The 22,509-nt window shown below is 49.9% G+C and overlaps 2 protein-coding genes across 3 annotated transcripts; one reads left to right on the top strand and one right to left on the bottom strand.

The window, feature by feature from the left end:
- Positions 1-9,094: 9,094 nt before the first annotated feature.
- On the top strand, positions 9,095-13,337 carry LOC117999803 (tubulin alpha-3 chain-like). Its single transcript, XM_034989181.1, has 4 exons — positions 9,095-9,312; positions 10,184-10,332; positions 10,652-11,332; positions 13,003-13,337. Exons 1-4 carry the CDS (start codon positions 9,192-9,194, stop codon positions 13,297-13,299), a joined length of 1,248 nt encoding a protein of 415 aa, XP_034845072.1. The 5' UTR covers positions 9,095-9,191; the 3' UTR covers positions 13,300-13,337.
- Positions 13,338-14,694: 1,357 nt separating this feature from the next.
- On the bottom strand, positions 14,695-22,170 carry MZT2B (mitotic spindle organizing protein 2B). 2 transcript variants are annotated; one of them, XM_034989183.1, is made up of 4 exons: positions 21,956-22,170; positions 21,597-21,745; positions 20,493-20,672; positions 14,695-14,957 (listed from the first exon to the last, which is right to left on the bottom strand). In XM_034989183.1, exons 1-4 carry the CDS (start codon positions 22,117-22,119, stop codon positions 14,800-14,802), a joined length of 651 nt encoding a protein of 216 aa, XP_034845074.1. In that variant the 5' UTR covers positions 22,120-22,170; the 3' UTR covers positions 14,695-14,799. The 2 variants fall into 2 exon arrangements, with proteins under 2 accessions (XP_034845074.1, XP_034845073.1); XM_034989182.1 differs by lacking the exon at positions 20,493-20,672.
- Positions 22,171-22,509: the final 339 nt, after the last annotated feature.

Below are 22,509 nucleotides of genomic sequence, written 5' to 3'. Positions count from 1 at the left end.
AAATGGGTAAAGGATCAGTAATGGAACAGATAGATGGTAGATATACTTGTGGTGGACATAGCATGATATATAAACTTGTCAAATCACTAAGTTGTACACCTGAAACTAATGTAACATTGTATGTCAACTCTACACAATAAAAAAATATATATAAATATAGATGGGTAAAGGATCTAAGTAGGCATTTCCCCCAAAGAAAATATACAAACATCCAATAAGCACATGGAAAGATTCTTGTCATCATTAGCCATTAGTGAAAATAAATAAATACATCTTTAAAAAAATATGTATAAAACAGAAATATTTACTGAGAGTTAAGTCCGGGAAAAGTTAGTGACCTCCACCCTAACCACCTTATGAATAATAGGTGCTTGCTACCCTGCTCTCTATCTCCTGCTGTTTTGTGACCCTAGACAGAAGACTTGTCCTTCCTCACCCCACACCCTGACCCTGCCGCCACTCAATTGCACCTCTGCACTTCTGGAATCTGCAAGTGTGTATATATATATATATATATATATATATATATATATATATTTATTATTTTTAAGTAGGCGCCCTGCCCAATGTGGGGCTCGACCTCACCACCCTGAGATCAAGAGTTACATGCTCCACTGATTGAGCCAGCCACACACCCCGACATTTTCTTACGTCAATACACTCTTCTCAACACACTAATTCTTCTTACCCCCAGACCACACTCTATCTGAAATCTGCCAAAGCAAGGGAGGAGCGTGGAGCCAGAAAGTTGTTCCCACTGAATGCATGGTGGGTGTGTTGCTCAAACCCAGACCATTTGAACTGCCCCTGTGAACATTACCTCATACCTCAATTGACCTAGAAGTGGTAGGTAGGGCAGGAAATCTGCATTTTGCATCTGTGTTTTTGAAAATTTTTACATTATATTTATAAATTATTATAATGTGATCTATGTTTATATTACTATATATATTTTGTATTTATTTATTTATTTATTATATTCTCAATATTTAACTCCTTTTTGGTCCTGCCTTCTATATGAAAATTCTAGTTCATTCAGGTAGTACTTAGAAGAGCCAAGAGAAGCGGCTCTTTTCTTCTGTAGGGTAAACATAGACTCTCCCATGGACCAGCAGCAGGAATGGGGTAGTGAATGGAGGTCATCAAACTCCCTTCCAGGAACCTTGCAAATTCTGTGTTTCCTTTAACCAAGATGTGCGAGTGGGTGGGTGGGTAATTCTTTGGCTTTCTGCAATGTGGGGTCTCCTGCCCCGATCCTCACCCTGTGGCCGTATGCACTCCCTAACTGGCCAATCCAATTTGCATCTGTGGCTGGTTTCCAACCCACCCAGTAAAGCCAAACTCCTTGGTCTGGCCACGGTCATGCCGGCCCCACCCAGAACCTTCAATGTCACCTTCTTCTCCGCAGTCCATGTGCTCCTGGCTGAATCTTGCAGCTCTCAGACCTCCCTGTCCGCAGGCCCGCTCTGCCCACGCCATCTATGCCTCTTTGCTGTTTGGAAAACTCGCGAGACTTACCTTTGAGACCTTGGTAGATCCTGTCTCCCAGAAGGCGGAACTAACCTTTCCCGCTTTCCTAGAGCTCCCCAGCCACTTCCTGCAGAGAACCTGTCACGTGGCCCACATCATATCCTCTTCTTGCAGAAGTCCTGTTACATATGGCCCTGAGAGACCCAGGACTTAAAAATTCTTACCAGTCCAGGATACTAACATCAGCACCAGTAAAAGGCTACTAACGAAATAACCCTTAAATGTATCTGCTCAAGCTTAAGTCTGCAAAACCCTTTCACCGTTAATAGCCCTTGTCACTTCCAATATACCTGTACAAGTAAAAACTAAAAATGTAGGAAGACTACACTTTACAGACGAACATATGGGGCTCGGGCGGGGTAAGCTATGGTAGCATGGCCTCCACCCCTAATCAGGGGCGCCCCGCGGCCACCCCTCCCTAAGCGGGCATTAGTCCTACAGCTTCCTGCCAACGTTCCAAAAGACGCTCAGCCTCTGCATTCCCACCACCAGGTCGCCACTTCCCGCCCAAAGTGATGACCAATCAAAAGCGATTTCGCCGGTCAAGAAAATAGCCAATCACGATTTAGAGCCTGACCTGGGACCCGCCCCCTGAAGCGGTCGGAGCCAATGGCATTCGCGAGAGCAGCGAGCCAATCAGGACGCGGGACGCGGCGTGGCTGGCAGGCAGTTGGGCGCGTGGCATTGCACTGAGAGGAGGTGAAATCCGGCGTGCGACTAGGAGGCGACCACCATGGTATGACGGGAGGTCTCGGGGGGTGGTGAGGCCGTGGGGGACAGACCCAGGTGGCAGTGGGGGGCGCTAGGGTGTCCCTGACTCCGCAGCTCCGGGAGGCTTGTGCCACCCAGGAGCGTGCGGGTCAGGGGTTGGCGCCCGCTGCCCTCGCCCTTCCAGACTCTTCTTTCCCTGAGCAACACCAGGTGCTGCACTCGAATTCTCTCCGACTTGTCCCTGTTACTCTGGGCTCACGAGGGCGCTTATATGTAGATAGGCAGTATTTACAGCGTCTTGAATTAAGAATGGTAGAAAATGCATATATATGCAGAAAAATCTTGCTTCCTTCATTAGAGAAGGTGTGTGTGAATTTATTTATTTATTTATTTGGGTTGGTTTATACTTAGAGTTTTCTTAGCGCTAAACCAAGCAAACAGTAGATATGCTTATATTCCCCTTTCTTGCACCAAAAGTAGCACACAGTATACACTCTTGCACCTTGTTTTTGCATTGTAGGAAAAATTCAGCGCCCTCCATATCCGCAAAGATCGGCATTGTTGTTTATCGCTGCATAGTACTCTAGTGTATGGCTGTAGATTATTCAGCCTGTTTGGGGTCGCTGGATACTTGGATTTTTTTCCAGTCTTTTATACATGAAGCTGCAATGAGTAATCATCTGTGCCTGTGCCCTTTCTTACTGGTGTAGGTGTATATGCGATGCCAGAAGTGGATGGCTGTGATTTTGTAGATATTGTCAGATTCCCTGTTATTGGCAACCTATGAGAATTCCTGTCTTCCCACAGCAGGCTAGGCTTCTGCCTTTAAGTCATGCATTTTTATATCCTCAGCTCATAGATCTACCAGGTAGTTGGTTGAATTCACACATTAATAGTTTAAACATCAATTGAACCTAGCCAACACCTCTGTCATTGTGCATTTCTAAATAAGCAGTGCCCAAGAGGACAGCCTTAGGTGGAGAGCAACCAGAACAATCTTCTGACAGGACTTCACATGGTCCAGTTCAAGTTTCACTTGTTCCCACTTAACTGAGGCTGAGAGCTCATCCTGTTTCCTCTGCTGATTACTCTGGTAGCTTCCAAACTTTATATATATGTGTGTGTGTGTGTGTGTGTGTATAGATATATATATACACAAACTATATAATAATTCACTATATAATAATTCATACTAACCTCGGCATTCTCCCTTTGTAAAAGTTGGTTTTGAGGCTTCTCTTATTGGTCATTGCACAGCATGAAATCAAGCTGCTCAAATAAATTACTTGTAATTATTCCAAGTATAAAGGAAAGGTATCTTCTGTTACCATACAGGTAAAAGGAAGCTTCAAGATTAGAAGATATTTGTGCATTTCATCATTTTCAGGAGCTGTTATTTTTAGCAAAGTTTTCGTCTTAAGAAAGAAAAACACCGTGATTTTTTAAAAAAGATTTTATTTATTTATTTGACAGAGAAAGACACAGGGAGAGAGGGAACACAAGCAGGGTGAGTGGGAGAGGGAGAAGCAGGCTTCCCGCTGATCAGGGAGCCCAATGCGGGGCTCGATCCCAGGACTCTGGGATCATGACCTGAGCCGAAGGCAGACGCTTAATGACTGAGCCACCCAGGTGCCCCAAAACACCATGATTTATTCTTTCAGAAGAGCTTTTCCACCATTGCTGCTTGATATGATAGGTTCTTCTCAAGTTGAAATGCCTAAATTTTGATTTTTAAAGTTCAGAGTGCTTAGTTGAACAAACTAAATTAGGAAACTTCTGGGGAGGGGGAGGTGGTGACAAGTTGGTGTGAATATATGTTGGCCATCCTAGGTACTTTTGTCTTTGTTAGAAGGGTTTGTGTCTGAGGATGAATTTAAAGCGAATCCCAGCAGCAGAAATTTTGCTTAAAATCCAACTTTGTGCATCCCTGAGCCTTATCATAAAGTTGAGTACCTTTTGGAGAATTTGTCCCTGCCTCTAAAGGTAATTTTTTTGGGGGGGGTGCTCAGTATTGCAGTCTGGTTGAATCAGAATTAGACTATCAGCTGTGATTTAGTCCCTTGTCTTTCACTTATTAAAAACAAGGCCAGAAGCCAAATTTGGGGGCTTTAGACCATCAGTCCTAAAAGCTAGGAGATTACAGTGTGGGGTTAGGAAATTAGAAACAACTTGAAGTAGTTTGAGATTTTTCTTTTCTTTTTCTTTCTTTTTTTTTTTTTAGATTTTATTTATTTATTTGACAGAGAGGGAGAGTACAAGCAGGGGGAGCGGCAGGGAGAAGGAGAAGCAGGCTCCTGCCGAGCCGAGAGCCCAACTCGGGGGCCGATCCCAGGACCCCGGGATCATGACCTGAGCTGAAGGTAGACGCTTAACCGACTGAGCCACCCAGGTGCCCCTAGTTTGAGATTTCTGAACTGTAATGTGATCATAATTAGATAATGGGAAAATAATACCCATGGTTAAAATGGTCTGGGCTTGTTGTCAGGAGTGCTGTGGTAATGGTGACTGGTGGCAGGAGCGGGGCTGCTCAGGGCTCTGGGATCCACTCTTCCCTCCCACTACAGATCAAACTTTTATTTGAATAATTTGGAATTTATTTTGGTGGAGAATATGGTCTGCTTGGCAAATGTTCCCTGTGCATATGAGAAGAATGTATATTCTGCTGTGTGGGGTGGAGTATTTTCTTTTTTTTTTTTTTAAGATTTTATTTATTTTTTTGACAGAGAGAGACATAGCGAGAGCAGGAACACAAGCAGGGGGAATGGGAGAGGGAGAAGCAGGCTTCCCGCAGAGCAGGGAGCCCGATGTGGGACTTGATCCCAGGACCCTGGGATCATGACCTGAGCCGAAGGCAGACGCTTAACGACTGAGCCATCCAGGCGCCCGGGTGGAGTATTTTCTAATGTAACTTAGGTCAGTGTGGTTGATAGTGTTGTCCAGGTCTTCTGTGCCCTGACTGATTTCCATCTGGTTGACTTAGTTATTGAGAGAATGTTGGTCCTTGATTGTAGATTGTCTATCTCACCCTTCAGTTCTGTTTTTCTTTGAATATTTTGAAGTTCTGTATCAAGAAGCTGTGACTCTAATGATACATAACCATTATGGATTGTTCCGGCTTCCTGTTGAATTGGTCCCTTTACCATTATGAAATGACCCCTTTCCTTAGTAAAATACTTTGCTTTGAAAGGAGCAGTGTTGGTCCTGGCCTGCTCTATCCCACACTGTCCACTACCAGGCTGAGTGCCCTCTTCCACCTGGCCTCCTGTGAGCTGTGTGCTGTCAGCCAGGTGTGACCCAGGCAGCCCCTTCACCAGGGACAGTGCCAGGAACTTAGACACTCTGTGTTCCTGCCCACTGTGGTGCTCTTGGAGGAGTGGGAGACAAGTGGCGGAGTGGGAGGCTCCAGGCTCACCACCTTGTCCCTATGTGCCCAAGTGACGTCACTGCCCTGCCGTGTGCTGGTGCACTCCTCCCAGCCCTTCTGCCCTGCCTCATCCAGGGTGGTGTTTCCTCTAAACCTGCTTGGAGGAACACCTGATGGGCCCATCCCATCCATTCCAACTCCCTTCTGCTAGACCAAGGTCAGTCTGTATGCGAATAGCAAGCCAGTGTCAGCAGAAAATAAAATGAAATCAAAACTATACTGCTCATCTAGCCACTCTAGCTTGCCTTTGGTTTAGCCTTAGCATGGTATATCATTTTCCATCCTTTACTTTTGAACCTATCTCTGGGCTTCTTGTAGTTAGCTTATAGTTAGGTCTTGCTTTTTCTCTGACAATCTGCCTGTTAATTAGATATTTTCATTTAATTTGTAATGATGTTTAATGTGATTATTGGTATGGTTGGGTTTAAATCTACCAGGTTGCTATTTGTTTTCTGTTTATCTCCTGTTTGTTCCCTCTTTCCTCTTTTGGATTATTTTTATGATTCCATTTTATCTTTTTTTATTAGCTTTGTGGCTATACCACTTTGTTTTATTTTTTTGTGGTTACTCCGGGGATTATAGAGCACATCTTCAGTCAGTCACAGTCTGCTCTTAGGTGATATTATACCATGTCCCAGCAGTATACCTTCCATTTCTCCTCCTTGGCCTCTGTGCTACTGTTGGTCGTGTTTTAATTTTATATGAGCTATAAACCCCACAGTAAATCATTGTTTTTGCTTTAACCTTCAATTGTATTTTTAAAATACAATAAAAAGTCTTTTATGTTTGCTCACATGTTTAGCAGTTTTGGTATTCTTCATTGCTTTGTGTAGTTCCAATGTTCCGTCTAGTGTTTTCCTTCTGTCTGGTGTAATTCTTTTAACATTTCTTATAGTAGTGATCTGCTGATTATTAATTCCCTCAGTTTTGTTTTTTTTTTTAAAGATTTTATTTATTTTTTAGAGAGTGAGCGAGAGAGAAACAGCATGAGAGGGGAGAGGGTCAGAGGGAGAAGCAGGCTCCCCGCTGAGCAGGGAGCCCGATGTGGGGACTCGATCCCAGGACCCTGGGATCATGACCTGAGCCGAAGGCAGACGCTTAACCATCTGAGCCACCCAGGCGCCCAATTCCCTCAGTTTTTGAATGTCTGACAAAGTCTTTATTTTGCCTCTTTTTTTTTAGTTTTATTGAGCTATCACTGTCATAAAGTAAAAATAAATTGTATAATTTGACAAGGTTTAACATTTATGTATTTTTAACTCAATCAAATCTATTGTATTATAATTATTTACCAGTTAGTATTTCTGTAAAGTTTTAATTTAGAAAACTGCCAATTACATGATTAAACTTATGAATGCAGTAAAATCTAGACAGAATTAGAACAGGTCTTTCAGGGGTGCCTGGGTGGCTCAGTCGTTAAGCGTCTGCCTTCGGCTCAGGTCATGATCCCAGGGTCCTGGGATCGAGTCCCACATCGGGCTTCCTGCTCAGTGGGAAGCCTGCTTCTCCCTCTCCCACTTCCCCTGCTTGTGTTCCCTCTCTTGCTTTGTCTCTCTCTGTCAAATAAATAAAATCTTAAAACAAAAAAACAGGTCTTTCAAAACACTGATCTTTTAGCAGTGCAGAGGCTCTCCCTTGGTTAGTTTTTTTTTTTTTAAGGTTTAACTTTCATTAACATATTGATAATTCATGAAACCATCACCTCAATAAAGATAATAGAACTCCTGTTACGCCAAAAGTTTCCTCCTACCCCTTTGAAAATCCTCCCTCTTGCCACTCCTGCCCCACTAATAACCTTCTTAAATGTATTTTCTAGAATTTTATAATATGGGATTATTGAGTTCATTTTTTGTTGTTTGAATTCGTTCATACACTATAGTTGCTTTTAGATTCATCCATGTTGCTGAGTATCACCTTTTTTGTGGTAAACTACACATGGCACCAAGTTTACCATTTTAACCATTTAAGTATAATTCAGTCACATTAAGTATAGTCCTATGTTCCATAAATATCACCACTTCTATTCTAGAACTTTTCTGTCATCCTCACATTTTTTTAAAAGATTTTATTTATTTATTTGACAGAGAGAGTGAGAGAGGGAACACAAGCAGGGGGAGTGGGAGAGGGAGAGCAGGCTTCCCACAGAGCAGGGAGCCCGATGCGGGGCTTGATCCCAGGACCTTGGGACCATGACCTGAGCTGAAGGCAGACGCTTAACCGACTGAGCCACCCAGGCGCCTCCCCCAACCTTTTCCTCTGTAATATATAATCAGCTGTTAATTCCATCCAGTGTGTTTTGCATTTCAGGCATTCTTTTATCATTAGCAGTTTGATATAGGTCTTTCTTACCTTTCTTCATTTTCTCTTCTACCTTCCTGAGATATGGATACATAATACTATTTTAATGTTCTTGTGTATTAGTTCTGTCATCAACTAGTTTGCCAGTTTGTATTGATTACTTTTTCTTTTCATATGGTCATATATTCTGTGTGTGTGTGTGTGTGTTTATACCTGTTAAGTTTAGATTGACATTATGAATTTTAAATTGTTGGGTGCTAGGTTTTGTTTTTTGTTTTGGGGTGGTTTTTTTTGGTATTGCCTTAACTATTTTTAGGCTTTCTTCTGGGATGCTATTAAATACCTAGAAACAATTTGATCCTTTTGAGGCTTGCTTTTAAGCTTTAGGTGAGTTCCAAACAGCCTTTAGTGTAGGTCTCATTTGGCTCCACTACTGAGGACTCCCTTCAGTGCTTTGTGAGTTAGAAGGTCTTTCCTTCATGGCTGATGTGAGGTCAGGAGTCTGTCACACATGGGTGCTGAATGCTGTTCCACTGTAGACTCAAGTGGGACTCTGCTGATGTCCACAGGGTTCTTTCTGTGTAACTCTCTCCCCTCCACTATTAGCACCATGGTTTCTATATGCTTTGGCCTCCCTGAACACTGAATTCTCTCTCAACTCGGGGAGGTCCCTGGGCTTTAGGTTTCCTCCCCTACCCCCCTACCCCCTGCAGCCAGGAAACTTCCCAGCAGTCTTCCGGGACAATGCTGAGGCTTACATTGTTTGAATCACTGTCTTGTGCTGCCTGTTTTCCATGACTGTAAACTTATTTTATATATTTTGTTTGATTTTCTAAGCCGTTGTTTCTATTAATTTTTAACATTACTTACTGATGGCTTGGAAGACTAATTTATAGTGAGTCTATTGCTATTCATAGTTTAAGTGTATGTACATCCATGTTGGATAGATAAGTGTTCAGATATAAAATTATCATGGAAGCTCATGGGATGTAATGTCTGAGGAGATCTTAAGACAACAAAATATTTTACAAATACTAACTTATGATTTTGGGTCTCATTTACATGCCATATAATGTCAATTGCCTTGAAAACAAGGAGGTCTCAACGTTTATGTTCTGGTTCCCAGCGCGAGTGCATCTCTATCCACGTGGGGCAGGCAGGTGTCCAGATCGGCAATGCCTGCTGGGAACTGTACTGCCTTGAACACGGAATTCAGCCTGATGGTCAGATGCCAAGTGACAAAACCATCGGCGGGGGGGATGACTCGTTCAACACGTTCTTCAGCGAGACTGGGGCTGGCAAGCATGTGCCCAGAGCGGTGTTCGTGGACCTGGAACCCACCGTGGTCGGTAGGTCCTGGGGCACTTGGGCGGCTTTCCTGGGACAGTGGGAGGGCCTCCCTGTGCTCCTTTGACTCCTTCCACAGAAAGGATGGGACGTGCAAGTGTATGCCTGTGGCTGTGTTAGGTGAGAAACTACAGGGTTAGTGCTTCATGTGTGTCTGGCAGCGAGGCTCCTCGTTTAGGAGAACCTAATGTGCAGGAAAGAGGGGCTGGTAATAGATTCACTCGTGGCCGCCTCAGACCCAGGCAGGGGGTTGTGTGGACCCGGTGCCGGGTCTCGAGTCCCTCCTTAACGCTGCCCACATGGTGATGCTGGTGCACGAGAGTCGTGACCTGAGTCTTAGACACGGAAGGTAAATAGAGAACATTCCTTGGGATCCTCCAGCTGAGAAGCCTGAGGGGGTGGCCAGGGAGAGCTGCCAAGAGAGGGCACCTTTCAGGGGCCACCCGGGAGAAGACAGAACGTCAGCCTGAAGCGTGTGAGCCGCAGGCCACCTAGGGTGCCCTGGCGGGACTGCCTGGCAGAAGTCATGCTGACCTGGTGACTGTCTAGTATGTCAGGGCTTTTGAGTCACACTCCTTGTGTGTAGCTACAGATGGGAAGAAATAACCGCGTGTGTGCGGGTGTGAGCTTTTTCCCTTCTTTGGGAACCAGTCAGACTGGACTTTGTACCTCCAGTGGACTTCTGCTGCTAGAGCCACAGACCACAGTTGTGGTCTGCATGTCACACGAGACGTTTCCTGTGAGACACCGATGCTGCCGACCCCCAAGGCACAGCCCGTGCGTGGCAGATCCCCGAAGGGTCCCCGAATCCCTCCCCGTCGGTGAGTTAACAACAGGCCTTAAAGACCCGCGGCCCACGCGTCCTCTTTGTAGATGAAGTGCGCACGGGGACCTACAGGCAGCTCTTCCACCCAGAGCAGCTGATCACCGGGAAGGAGGACGCAGCCAATAATTACGCCAGAGGCCATTATACCATCGGCAAGGAGATCGTCGACCTGGTCCTGGACCGGATCCGGAAACTGGTAAGGGGGCGCCGAGAGGGCTTCCTGTGGACGCTGCCCTGGACGGGAGGGTGGTGGGGATGGGGACCGGGAGGTCATTTTGGCCAAACCCCAGGCCAGAATCTTGAGTCCACGTCTTCCTTCACGGGTGGCTTCAGTGCATCCGTCGTCCACCCATCTTCACGTCTGCCTTGCTTTGCTTCTGAGTGTCAAGTGTGTGCACCGCGGCCGATTCGAACGCGTAGCGTCCTGCAGAGGAAAAGAGGAGTGACCATGGCTCGCTGGAGGTCGGCGGTGTGGCTTCTGCAGGCACTGACCCACGGTCTGTGCTTTCTCTCAGGCGGATCTGTGCACGGGGCTGCAGGGCTTCCTCATCTTCCACAGTTTCGGGGGCGGCACCGGCTCTGGCTTCGCGTCTCTGCTCATGGAGCGGCTGTCGGTGGACTACGGCAAGAAGTCCAAGCTGGAATTTGCCATTTACCCAGCCCCCCAGGTGTCCACGGCCGTGGTGGAGCCCTACAACTCCATCCTGACCACCCACACGACCCTGGAGCATTCTGATTGTGCCTTCATGGTGGACAACGAAGCCATCTACGACATATGTCGGCGCAACCTGGATATCGAGCGGCCCACGTACACCAACCTCAATCGTCTGATCGGGCAGATCGTGTCCTCCATCACGGCCTCCCTGCGATTCGATGGGGCCCTGAACGTGGACTTGACGGAATTCCAGACCAACCTGGTCCCGTACCCCCGCATCCACTTTCCCCTGGCCACATACGCCCCGGTCATCTCTGCCGAGAAGGCCTACCACGAGCAGCTGTCCGTGGCCGAGATCACCAATGCCTGCTTCGAGCCGGCCAACCAGATGGTCAAGTGTGACCCTCGGCATGGCAAGTACATGGCCTGCTGCATGTTGTACAGGGGGGACGTGGTCCCGAAAGATGTCAACGCAGCCATCGCCACCATCAAGACCAAGCGCACCATCCAGTTTGTGGATTGGTGCCCGACTGGATTTAAGGTAGGACTGGGTAATGTGGTGTGTGGTTTTACCTGTCAGACCAAGCACACAATGCCCTTTGTGGAGAATACCTCCATTCCTTGGCAGCCAGGCCCTTGGTTATAAATTAGGGAGCCAGAGTGATAATTTATTCATTGGTGCCTTTTGAACTTCCTTCCTGAGGAATCACACTATATATCTGTGGTGAGAATTTTTTTTTTGACAGGAAATTTTTGGAACGATTTTTGTTCCTCCTTTTGGGTGGTGAATTAGTGTGGGGAAATGTAGTTTGGATTTAGAAATGTAGAAATTTTCAAAGCATTTTGACAATTTATGTGGATATATGAAATTGGGGCATTAGAAACATTGCTGTCACTAAAACCCACTTTATTCCACAGGCATTTAGAAATTAAACCCAATTTAAATGTTCCATGCAGTGTTTGATTTAAAGAAAAACTTTCATGAATATTTTTGGGATAAAATGGCAACATATTTATTTCTCATTTGGTAAGCTCAACAATTTTGGCCTGAGTTTGCCTCCAACATAGTTTATATCAGCCTTCCATTCAATACAGGGTAGGAAACTTGCTGTCGCTTTGCAGCTTTGTCCAGTACTTGAACACTAAACCCTATCAATGCTTTCCATCTGGGAAAATGGGCTTCTCTCTGCCTTGCTTTTCACGCCGTCTCTGTTGGCTCAGAACTCACCGCTTCTGGTGGGCTTGCTGCACTGGGTCCTTAACCAGCACTTTCTACTCTGGGTTTAGGGGTCAGCACGGTTGGCAGACCAGCCACCTAGTTTTGTAAATAAAATTTTGTGTGAACACAGCCACACCTGTTAATTGGTGTGTCATTGTGTCTGCTTTTGTGCTACAAAGACAGAATTAGTAATTGTGACCGAGACCATGTGGCCTGCCCAGTCTCGGATATGTGCTGTCTTGCCCTTTATAGACAAAGTTTGCTGAGCCCAGTTCTAATTGACCCTATGTATTGCTGCCCAAATCTCTGGTCACATTGTCCCCTGGTTTGGAAACTATTCTAGAATGCCTCCCCTTTGGTCCCAGCCCTTGAATATCACCCCCATTCTCCTACTTAGCACACAAATAGGCCATCTCCTGTTGCAGCAGTAGCAACAGTCTTTGGACCTCTGACAGCGTTCCTGTCATCCTGTGATGCACATACTGGCTCACTCGATGGGAGTTGGGGGTATGATCTCCCCTCGTGATAAAACCATAGCGCTCTGACTTGAGTGGAAGAGGTTTCAGCTACAGAAGTGAATCCCCAACTGTGGAAGCCTATGGAGAAAATAATATCTGAAGAATAGAAAGTAGTATCTATCATCTGTCTATTTATTTATTTTATTATTTATTTATTTTTAGGATTAACTTTAAGTGCCTTTTATTCCAGTAGTATCCCTTTTTAGAAGAAACAGTCCTGTTACCTGAGCACCACACATGGCTCAGGTGCTGGGACACAGCTCTTCCGGCAGCTTAGGCCCGAGCCAGGCTGGCCGGCTCCAGGGCTCCTTTATCCCCATTGTCCTTGTCTAGAAACCAGCAGCCTGCTCACCTGACACCTCGCCTGGCACGAAGAAGGCACCTACATGTCTTCTGTTTCCATGAAAGCAGCCACCATTTCTGGGTTTGACTGAAGCTCCACGGACTGTTTTCTTTTCTTCCCCTCTCTCGCAGGTGGGCATCAACTACCAGCCCCCCACCGTCGTCCCCGGGGGCGACCTGGCCAAGGTGCAGCGGGCTGTGTGCATGCTGAGCAACACGACCGCCATTGCCGAGGCCTGGGCCCGCCTGGACCACAAGTTTGACCTCATGTACGCAAAGCGGGCCTTTGTGCACTGGTACGTGGGGGAAGGCATGGAGGAAGGGGAGTTCTCTGAGGCCCGGGAGGACCTGGCAGCTCTGGAGAAAGATTATGAAGAGGTGGGTGTGGATTCCGTGGAAGCAGAGGCCGAAGAAGGGGAAGAATACTGAATGGGAGCGGGCTGGCAGGGGTTCTCCTCCCCCCTCCCCCCACCCCCTCCTGCCACCCTGCAGCACATCTTGTTTCCAGTTGTTTACAATTAAAGTTTCTCTAGAAGCGTCTGTCTATGTGATGCACAATGGGACACACATCTCTGCCAGCAGGGATGGGTAGGACCCCAAGGCCTGCTGGGCACATGGAAGGCTGTCCCGGGCTGCACTGTAGGAGTGCGGTGTAGCCCTACTTACATCTGTAAGGAGCCACTGTTGATGTGACATGACCTGGGGAAACCCTCCAAATCAAGGTTTCAAAGCACAAAGATTTCCTAGATTCTAGGAAAATGGAGTTAGATTTTCAGTTGTTGTGTTTGTCATTTTTCAGGCTTCTCTGTTAATGGCCCATGGTAAGAGTTTGGAACGAAGTTTGAACATCTGAGGTCCGTGGAAGGGGGCTGTTGACAAAGTCCCTAACACTGTGGGTCACGTGTAGGGTGAGGACATTTTTTTTTTTAAAGATTTTATTTATTTGACAGAGACACAGCGAGAGAGAGAACACAAGCAGGGGGAGTAGGAGAGGGAGAAGCAGGCCCCCCGCGGAGCAGGGAGCCTGACGCGGGGCTCGATCCCAGGACCCCGGGATCACAACCCGAGCCGAGGCAGACGCTTAACCGACTGAGCCACCCAGGCGCCACGGGTGAGGACATTTTTAGGGGGGAAAGATCTTACTGGATTTTGCATGGTATTCACAGCCCACAGGGTGAGCTCTAGGTTACAACACAGTTCATCTTTGACTTTGCTGTGCACGTACCCTATATGACAGCATCCCCCCTCCATACTCAGGCCCTTACAGCTGAGCACCCTAGGAACAGTCTCGGCAAAAGCACTACCTTTCCCTTTACCAAAACACGTTGACATCCATTTATAAAAGATCTAGGAATACACTTGACCCTTGAACAACAGGAGTTTGAATGGTACAGGGTCAACTGTATAGATTTTTTACAGCATGGTAGTGTAAATGTATTTTCCTTATGATTTTCCTTTCTTTAGCTTCCTCTTATAGTAAGAAACACAGTCTGTAATACATATACGAAGTATGTACTAATCGGCCTCATATTATTGGTAAGGCTTCCTGTTAACAGTAGGCTACTAGTAGGTAAGCTTTGGGGATTCAGAAGTTATACTCAGATTTTCAACTATGCAGGGGGTTGGTGCCCTAACCCTTGTGTTGTTCAAGGGCCAACTGTACAGATATTTTCTCTCCAACCTGAAAATAAGGTACAGGAGGGTGAAATCACTGGTTTAAGTCAGTTCAGCTGTAGCACAGCCAGGCCCACCAGGCAGAACTGATTCTAAATCTTTGTGTCTTAATATATTCAAAAGGTGATAGAAAACAGCTTGGATGGACCCTTGGTTTTTCACAAAGCTTTATTACCAACTGGGGGAAAGCTCGGGTAGCCTCTGCTAGGGGACTGGCGAAGCCCAGAGCTGGATGGCGTGAGAAGTCTGCCCACCTCAGGTGCTGCTCCGAGTGGGGCTCTTCCCCGGCCCGCCCCCCTTGGGCAGCCTGGTGGCACTGGGTTGTCGGGGCATCCTTTGGCTGGATCCTTCCCGGCCACCGCGCTCTGCCAGTGCTGGGCCTCCACTCAGAGCCGTGCTGCCTTTGTTTCTCCCTGAGCAGACACAGAACACAACCATTAGGAACCAGGGCAGACTCCAGTCGGCACGTTGACTACATTTGTGTTCCTTGCACATTACGTCTAGCACATCTCTGTCCGAGCTTTTCAGCCAGGAACCCCCTGTCAGCCCTGAGGCTGAGGACTGCCTGGAGATGGCACATCCAAGAGAAGTCCTGGGCCGAGTCAGGAGGCCCTCAAGCATGGGTCCTAGGACATAAGCAGTGCGAGGAGCAATGGGGAAAGTCCGCAAGGCCCATTTCGGGAAAGGTGAGCTCAGCTGGTTGACTCCTGCTCTGGAAAGGGAAAGGACCCGGCCGACCACCAGCAGTGCAGGAGGGCTCACCAGCTGGGCTGCTACCTGCCGCCTCCCCCGGCATGCCCTGCTCCAGACTGCCCACAGTGGAGCCGCGTGCACCGATGGTGCGGGAGGCACAACCATCAGAATGGAAGTCAGGCTTTTGGATTTGGGTCTTGGAAGCTCCTTCACAGACATTTCCCTACCCACCTGTCAAGCCTCTTGCCCTCAAGTTCAGCTTCCGGATCCTGTGATTGGGCTTCTGCCAAGGCTTAAGTGCTCAATGAGACTTGCCCTGACCACAGGTAGTCACATTCAGTGATGGAGACCACTGGTGCAGATATCCCTTGACTTGTAAGTTACTTACCTTACCCTCTTTCTGTGAAGACAGGAAAATCTGCAACCACACCTAGGCCAGAGCTTTATTTTAAAGGAATGGCTTCCCTGGCCTCAGGGTGTTGACAGCATTCATAAGACTGACAGGACACCACAGTGGACAAAACGTATACTCAGGGAGCAGGCTCACCCACTGGGTCACAGTCCCTCCCCATTGGGCCTCCCTCAGCCAGGGCTCTTCTCCAGCCTGGCAGAGTCCACCCTGCAGGCTCTGACCAGGGTATGTGTCCTGTGTTTGACCCTTAACCTCAATGTCCGTTAGGAGTCAAATAGCCTGCACTGGGGACTTGTAGGTTTTTGGAGAAAAGACACCATGAGGTTTCTTGGGGGGCATGTTAAGTCATTCCTGTTTTCCCATCTGTCATCTTGAACAAGGGGAGGCACCTGCATTTGCAGTACTGCAGACCCTGGCTCCTCCAGGGCATCAGACTTGCTGTCCAAGCCCCCTGATACAACTGCATTCTCCCCAGGATTCCTGCAGCGCTAGTACAGACCTCCTACAGAGCATTTCTGAACAGCTCCTCTCCAGAGAACAGGGGGTCTCTGCTGCCCAGTGGGCTGGAAAGGGTGACACAGTTGGCACACTTGAAATTCTGACAGCTCAGATTTTCCCTTGCTTTGCTACCCTGGGCTTCACACTCAAGTGCTTGCGTATAGTTGATTCAACAAAGATGTAATTAACAGGTTACCCAGGGCGGAGGACATGTGGTGGGGTGAAGCTGGGCCAACTCAGCCTGCCAGTGACTCATGGAAAAGACAGATACAAAGTAGAGTGCTGTCACCACACATTTCCTTTTTCCTGTTACCAATGCTGATATTCTGGTCCCCACTGACTGGTCAGTGGGCAAGGATCCTGTCTCCTACGAGTGCATGCGCCCCACCACATTGCAGCTCCCAACATGCTCTTGCCCACTCTGAGGCCATGTCCCTCTCCAGGCTGGGCCAGGCTGACAGAACTCATCTGTAGCACCTGGCCTAATCTGGGGTACTTAGGTGCCCCACAAACTCAGCTCAGGGCACTTCTAAAGGACTTGCAAGTACAGCTCACCCCCAGCAAATGGCAGGGTGGATCTCAGATGTGGGCCTGAGTCTGAATGGAGCTTTTCTTCAGCATGCCATGCACTGGAATTTCCTCTCCCTCTCAGTATAGTGACCAGGGCCCTTCCGGAAACTCAAGGATGAGAGAAAAGGAGAAAACAGCAAATAATGTTCATCTTTAACCTTGATGAGGCTGATAATCCCTGGAAATAAGACTCCAATGTAACTTTGAGCCATAAAAAGCATTAACAGCACCATCTAACAATGAAAGTAGACCATTTATCCAGCTCTGTGCAATTCTTAGAACCTTCAGGAATCATGTGCTCTCAGTTAGTGGGGAGACTCAGGCAGGCCTCATTTTATGCAGAGCTGGGTAGGTTGAGGAGAGTGACATTCTGGACTCAGGAGAATGGTGTGCAGGGCCTGTCAGCGGTCAGACCCGCTCTGTTAAGCCTGGCTCAGCCATGCGCCCCTGGACCCTGCAAGACTTTCTGGAGCTGGTCCTATCTGCCTCAGGTCCCTGTGTGGGGTAATTAGGGTCAGAGGGAATGGAGGATGGAGCTGAGCCAAAGGTGGGAGGGGTGATATGCCCCCAGGCCCAATACCTGAGCGGCCCTCAAACAGTTGAAGACAATGACCACTGAAGGTAAAAAGTCTGTTTCCCTTTCCCCGCCCCGAAACAAAACCCCAAGTGCAACCTGAAACACACACCCTACAGCTGGGGAGCTGGCCGACCCCAGTGGGACCTACTGTGCCATCTACCTCCGGTGTGGCCCGTGTGATCCTGACTCCCCATCCCCGCGAGCCCTGCCAGCAGAGCTGGGGGGATCAAGGGTTGACAGCCTGAGTGCGGGTTGCTGCTCCCATCCTGCCTATGGTGCCCAGGAGCAGCCTTCCTCCTTCATGGTGCCAGTGCTCCCTAGTGCTCAAATGGGCTGGTGGGGCTGCTGAGGCCAAATATTAGTGACCATGAGTGCACACCAGATGCATGTTGTGTGAGGAAGGAAAAGAACGGGGTTGAGGCAGCACAGCAGGCGCCCCGATATCCTCAAGGCTGGCTGGCAAGTTGGTGGCCAGGATGAGTGAGCGGCCAGGACCGTCCATCACTGTTGCCACGGGCAGGTCTACACCCACCAGCCAGTCCTGCTGCCCTTTCTGGCTGAGTACACAGGAGGGGCTTATTCAGTGCTTCCAGAACACATACAGACGTAACGACAAGGACTCATGTGCACCGTGGACATGCACACATGCATCTTTAACCCTTACTGTAGCCTATGCTTTTCGGGAGGTGTGGCCCCTCCTGCATGTGTACATACAGCCCTGACTCAGTGTTTCGGGCAAAGTGTCGCTGTGATTGTTCTTGAGCAGCGCTGTCCAATAGAAATATGATGTGAAAAAAAAAAAAGAAATACGATGTGAGCCACATGTGTCACTCATTTTCTAGTAGCCACATTAAAAAGTAAAAAGAAACAGGAAACTTAAATAATGTATTTTAATTAGCCCAAATGTGCAACATTATCATTTCAACATGTAATCAGTATAAAAATTACTCGTGAGGTATTCTCTTTTTGTGCCAGTTCTTTGGCATCTGGCCATCTGATGTGTACTTAACCTTGCAGTGAGTCTCAGCTGCACCAGCCTGGGGGGGCTCATGGCTTCCATATTGGACAACGCAGCTCTGTGTCAGGCTCACAGCTTCTGCACACCAAACTTCATCCTACATGTTCTGGAGGAACATCTTTTTAAAGTATACAGTTTCCCGGGGGCCTGAGCGGCTCAGCTGGTTAAGCGTCTGCCTTTGGCTAGGGTCATGATCCCAGAGTCCTGGGATCAAGTCCCGCATCGGGCTCCCTGCTGGGCGGGGAGTCGGCTTCTCCCTCTGCACCACCCTCCCCACCCTCATGCTCTCTCTCTCAAATAAATAAAATCTTAAAAAAAAAAGTATGCAGTTTCCCTAAACTTCAACAGAGAACACTCAACTGAATTTTATTTTTCCTCAGTGACCACACCCCTACCAAGACAAGCATTTACCCCCTCTGTGCTCTTAGGGTCTTCTGTTTCTCCATCTTTTGCCTAGGAAAGGCAGAAATGAGTGAGCTTATCACTGACAGTCCCCACAAACCACCTGGATGGCCAGGGGACAGGAACCCAGATGACCCGCTGTGCCTGCTGCAGCTTACCGGATCAAACTCCTGAGTGTGGGGTGGGGGCGTCCAGCCCTTGGTCTGCAGCAGCTCCACACCCCAATTCCATGGGAAACCTAAGGCCAGTTAGCCCCAACAACCCCAAGCCCCCATCACAATCCTAGTACTACTACAGTCCCCCAACTGATCACTCTGACAACTCTCCTTGTTTTCTCCATCCTAGACCCTGCCCAAGTTCTGTGTGGACAGATTCTGCACATGTGGCCTCAGAGCTCTTGGTCTCTGACAGCCTCTGTCTCTTGGCCACCACACACTCCTGGCATGGGCCCTCACATGCCCTGCTCCTGTGTCCCGCTCCCCTTCAGTGCCTCCCGACCAAACCCTCTTTCCAGGCTGCCCTCTACCCTCACTGAGCATCTCCCCAGGGTGTCCATGTCCTCATATCCTGGTTGCTGGCTGCCCAACCCAGCAGACCCAAGGCCTAAGCACTTGAGAAAACCTCACGGGGCCCAGCACTCCATGCCACTTCTATCCCTGTGCTTGGGGCTTCCTCCCCACCTCCCTCAGAGCCCCTCTATGCCAGTGCTCCCAGGGCCAAACCCACATTTCCTCTTGACTCTCTACCCTCCCCCACACCTTTCCCCCCTCCAAACTTGGGTCTGCTCCCACCAGGGGCCTGGGCCTGCATCTCTGGCTGGAGCCCTCCCCACTCCCCCTACCTCAAAGGGCTGCGGGGCAACAGGACTCTGAGCCTGCTTAACACTTGCTGCCCCAGCAAGGCCAGCTACACTGGCTACCTCCCGTCTCTGTCACCACTGATTGATCTAGCCATCTCCCTCCCTGGAAGGAGGATGTGTCCATCTCAGAGCGCCCCTGAGTCCTCAGCCCTGACAGCCAGTTGGGTACCCAGTCACTGGGTGAGCAAGCGACAACGCCCCCTCAAATGAGGAGGGCTGTTCCCAGTTTCTCTCTCCTGCCCATTGATTCCTCAATTCAGCCTTGTAGTCTACCCACCTCTGCCCTGCCCTGTCCCTTGGCCCTCCCCCACCCAGCCGGCCTGAGCTCCAGGTGGCACCCAGAACAGGGAGGTAGGTGATGGTGGGGAGGGACATGGAGAGGACAGCCAGGGCACCTGTGGGATCTCAGGCCCTCACACACCCAGCTGGTTCTGGGGCTCCAGCCTCATCACACGTGGCAATCCCTGGAAGGTACCCTTGGTTCAGGAAGCAGGCAGGAAAGGGTAATCATAGCTTATACTCTAGGCTACCTGTCCAGGTGGGTGACAGCATTTAAGGACCAAGGCATATCTCACACCTAAGGCTTTATTCTCAACATCAAAGTAGAGGCTCTCCTGTCCCTCTGCCTATTGTCCTCTTCTGGGGTGAGGGCACCTCCACAGAGTACAAGTCTCACCTAGCAGAGCTGGCCTCTGGGGAGCAGAGGGTGTTAGTCCCATTCTAGAAGAACTGCAGGTTGTCTCTAATAAACTGAGCCATGAAATCGTGTCCCGACCTCTAAGCTGTGTGGCAGGAATGACCCATAAGGTCCTGCCCTTGCAGCTCATCTCGAAGCTGCTCTGACTTTCTGGGGGCCACAGCAGTTTCCACAGAAACAAGAAAGAGCACCAACCCCCAGAGATAAACCAATAAACGCAACCTGCGAAAGGAGAGAACAGGCAGCAAGAGAACCGGAGGGAACCGGGGGGCCCTGGAGAGAGAGGCGAGTGCGTGGCAGCTGGGCCGTGGAGCAGAACCGGAGAGGCCGCAGGCCGCGGGGCCGAGGAAAAGGAGGGCCTTGCAGGGGGACTACAGTTCTTGGCAGAGAGAAAGGAGGCCTCTGGAGGTCAGAGAGAGACACAAAGAGAGTAGATAGAGCGTGGATCAGTTAGGAAGCCTGCGCTCCAGTGCCCAGGGCCTCTCAGGACAGGGGGCGTGGGTACCCAGGGCCCTGGCACTCCCACCCACGGGGGCCCAGCCTGCACCCCACCCCAACACCAGCCCCTTCTCGGATGTCTGTGAGTGCCTGAGCGCTTCTGGCCAAGCATTCAGAGCGTTTCTGAAATTGGGAGCAGATGCGACACACCAGGAGGCCGCAGTTGGAGCTCTACTGGACACCCTTATAGCAGCACCTGCTTATCCCCCAGTCATGACTCTCAAGAGTGAGGAGGCCCCTGAAACTTGAGCCCAGTGCTGTGCCCACTCAGGCCTCTGCATCCCGTGTGTCTAGGGTAGCCCGGGGCTGCCACACTGACCCCTGTCCTGCAATCTGAGGAAGGAAGCTCGGCTGGCTATGTTCCTGAGCAGCACCTGGGCCCCCGTCGGGTACAGATGAAGAGGGGGCAGGAGGGCCTCTGCCTGGCCCACTCCCTGAGCACTTTCCTGGACGCTGTACACACCGTGAGAACAGGAACCAAAACCACCTGGTTCCTGTCTTTGTGGAACGAAAGCACTTCTACCCAAGGAGGTAGGCAGAATCCTAGATGAGGCCTGGCCTACTTGGGCCACCCTGGACACCCATTTTGCATCCGCCTGATCTGGACTTGCACATGTGCACTCTCAAGGGTAGCAACGAAGCCAAAGCTGGGGACTGGAAACCAAGAGGGGAGCCCTTGGATGGTCCCTGCGGGTCCGGGGAGAAGACCCACAGTAGAACCCGGCCACTCAGGGCCAAGCCTGCGTTGTGCCTGGCGCTGCCCACTTCCCTCCCCTGCCACCCACCGCCTGAGCCACAAGGGCAGGGCGCACCGGGCCCAGCTCTGACCTCGGGTCTCTGGCACGCTCGATGTGGGCAGAGACACGGCTGCGGGGTCCTGGGCCTCGCCCACCAGCCTCTGGCCAGCACACATGGACTTGAGCATCTGGAAGACGGCGAGGGGCGCCACGTTCAGCTTCAGCAGGTCCACCAGGATCCTGGAGAGAACCCAGGCGGTGGGCAGTGAGCCCTCCTTGCCCGGGCCTAGGAGGGCCACCTCCCTCAGGACCCCAACTCTACTCTGGGCGCCCAAAGGGGTCCGAAAAGGGCGGGAGGGCTCCCCCAGACCAAAGGCCGGGGCAGGGGAGCGGGAGAGCAGGGGCGTCTGGGGGTAGGACGAGCGCGCACTCCCACCCGCTCGCGCTCACTTGAACACGTCGGGGTCAATGGCGCCACCCGCCGCCTGCGCCAGCTCGTACAGTTCCATCTCCTCGGCGCTCAGCACCTTCTTCCGCCGCAGCGCGAGCTTCTGCAAGGCCGCCTCCAGCCCCGGGGGCGCTCCCGGCCCGGGGCCTGCGCCCGGCGCCGCCATGTACACGGCCGGCGAGAAGGTGAGCGCCGCGCTCGCCCCTCTGCCCCCGCCTCCGCCCCTCTGCCCCCGCCTCCGCCGCGCCCCTCCGCCGCTCCCACAGCGCCCTCTACTGGCCCCGCCGGCTCTTCCTCTCCCTGCCGCGCGGCAGAGGGCAGGGACCGGTTTGTCTCGTCTCCGCCTTTTGGGCCGCATTTACCTGCGGCATGAGACGTGATAAAAGCAGAAAAATGTTCATCTTTAGCCCCGAAGGCTGACCTATAACCTGCATAGTTTTGATAAGGATCAATAAGTACTGGCTGCTACATTCTTAAAGGGTCTCATGACTGCCAGTTAATATCGAGCTGAATGATAAGCACCAGAGAAATCTTGGGAAAATAGCTTTAGGACTAG

The sequence above is a fragment of the Mirounga leonina genome, unplaced genomic scaffold, assembly GCF_011800145.1.
Source record: "Mirounga leonina isolate KUSES-001 unplaced genomic scaffold, KU_Mleo_1.0 Mir_481, whole genome shotgun sequence".
Lineage (NCBI taxonomy): Eukaryota > Metazoa > Chordata > Mammalia > Carnivora > Phocidae > Mirounga > Mirounga leonina.
Note: the sequence above shows the minus strand (reverse complement) of the source record. Positions and strands in the feature narration are given on the sequence as shown.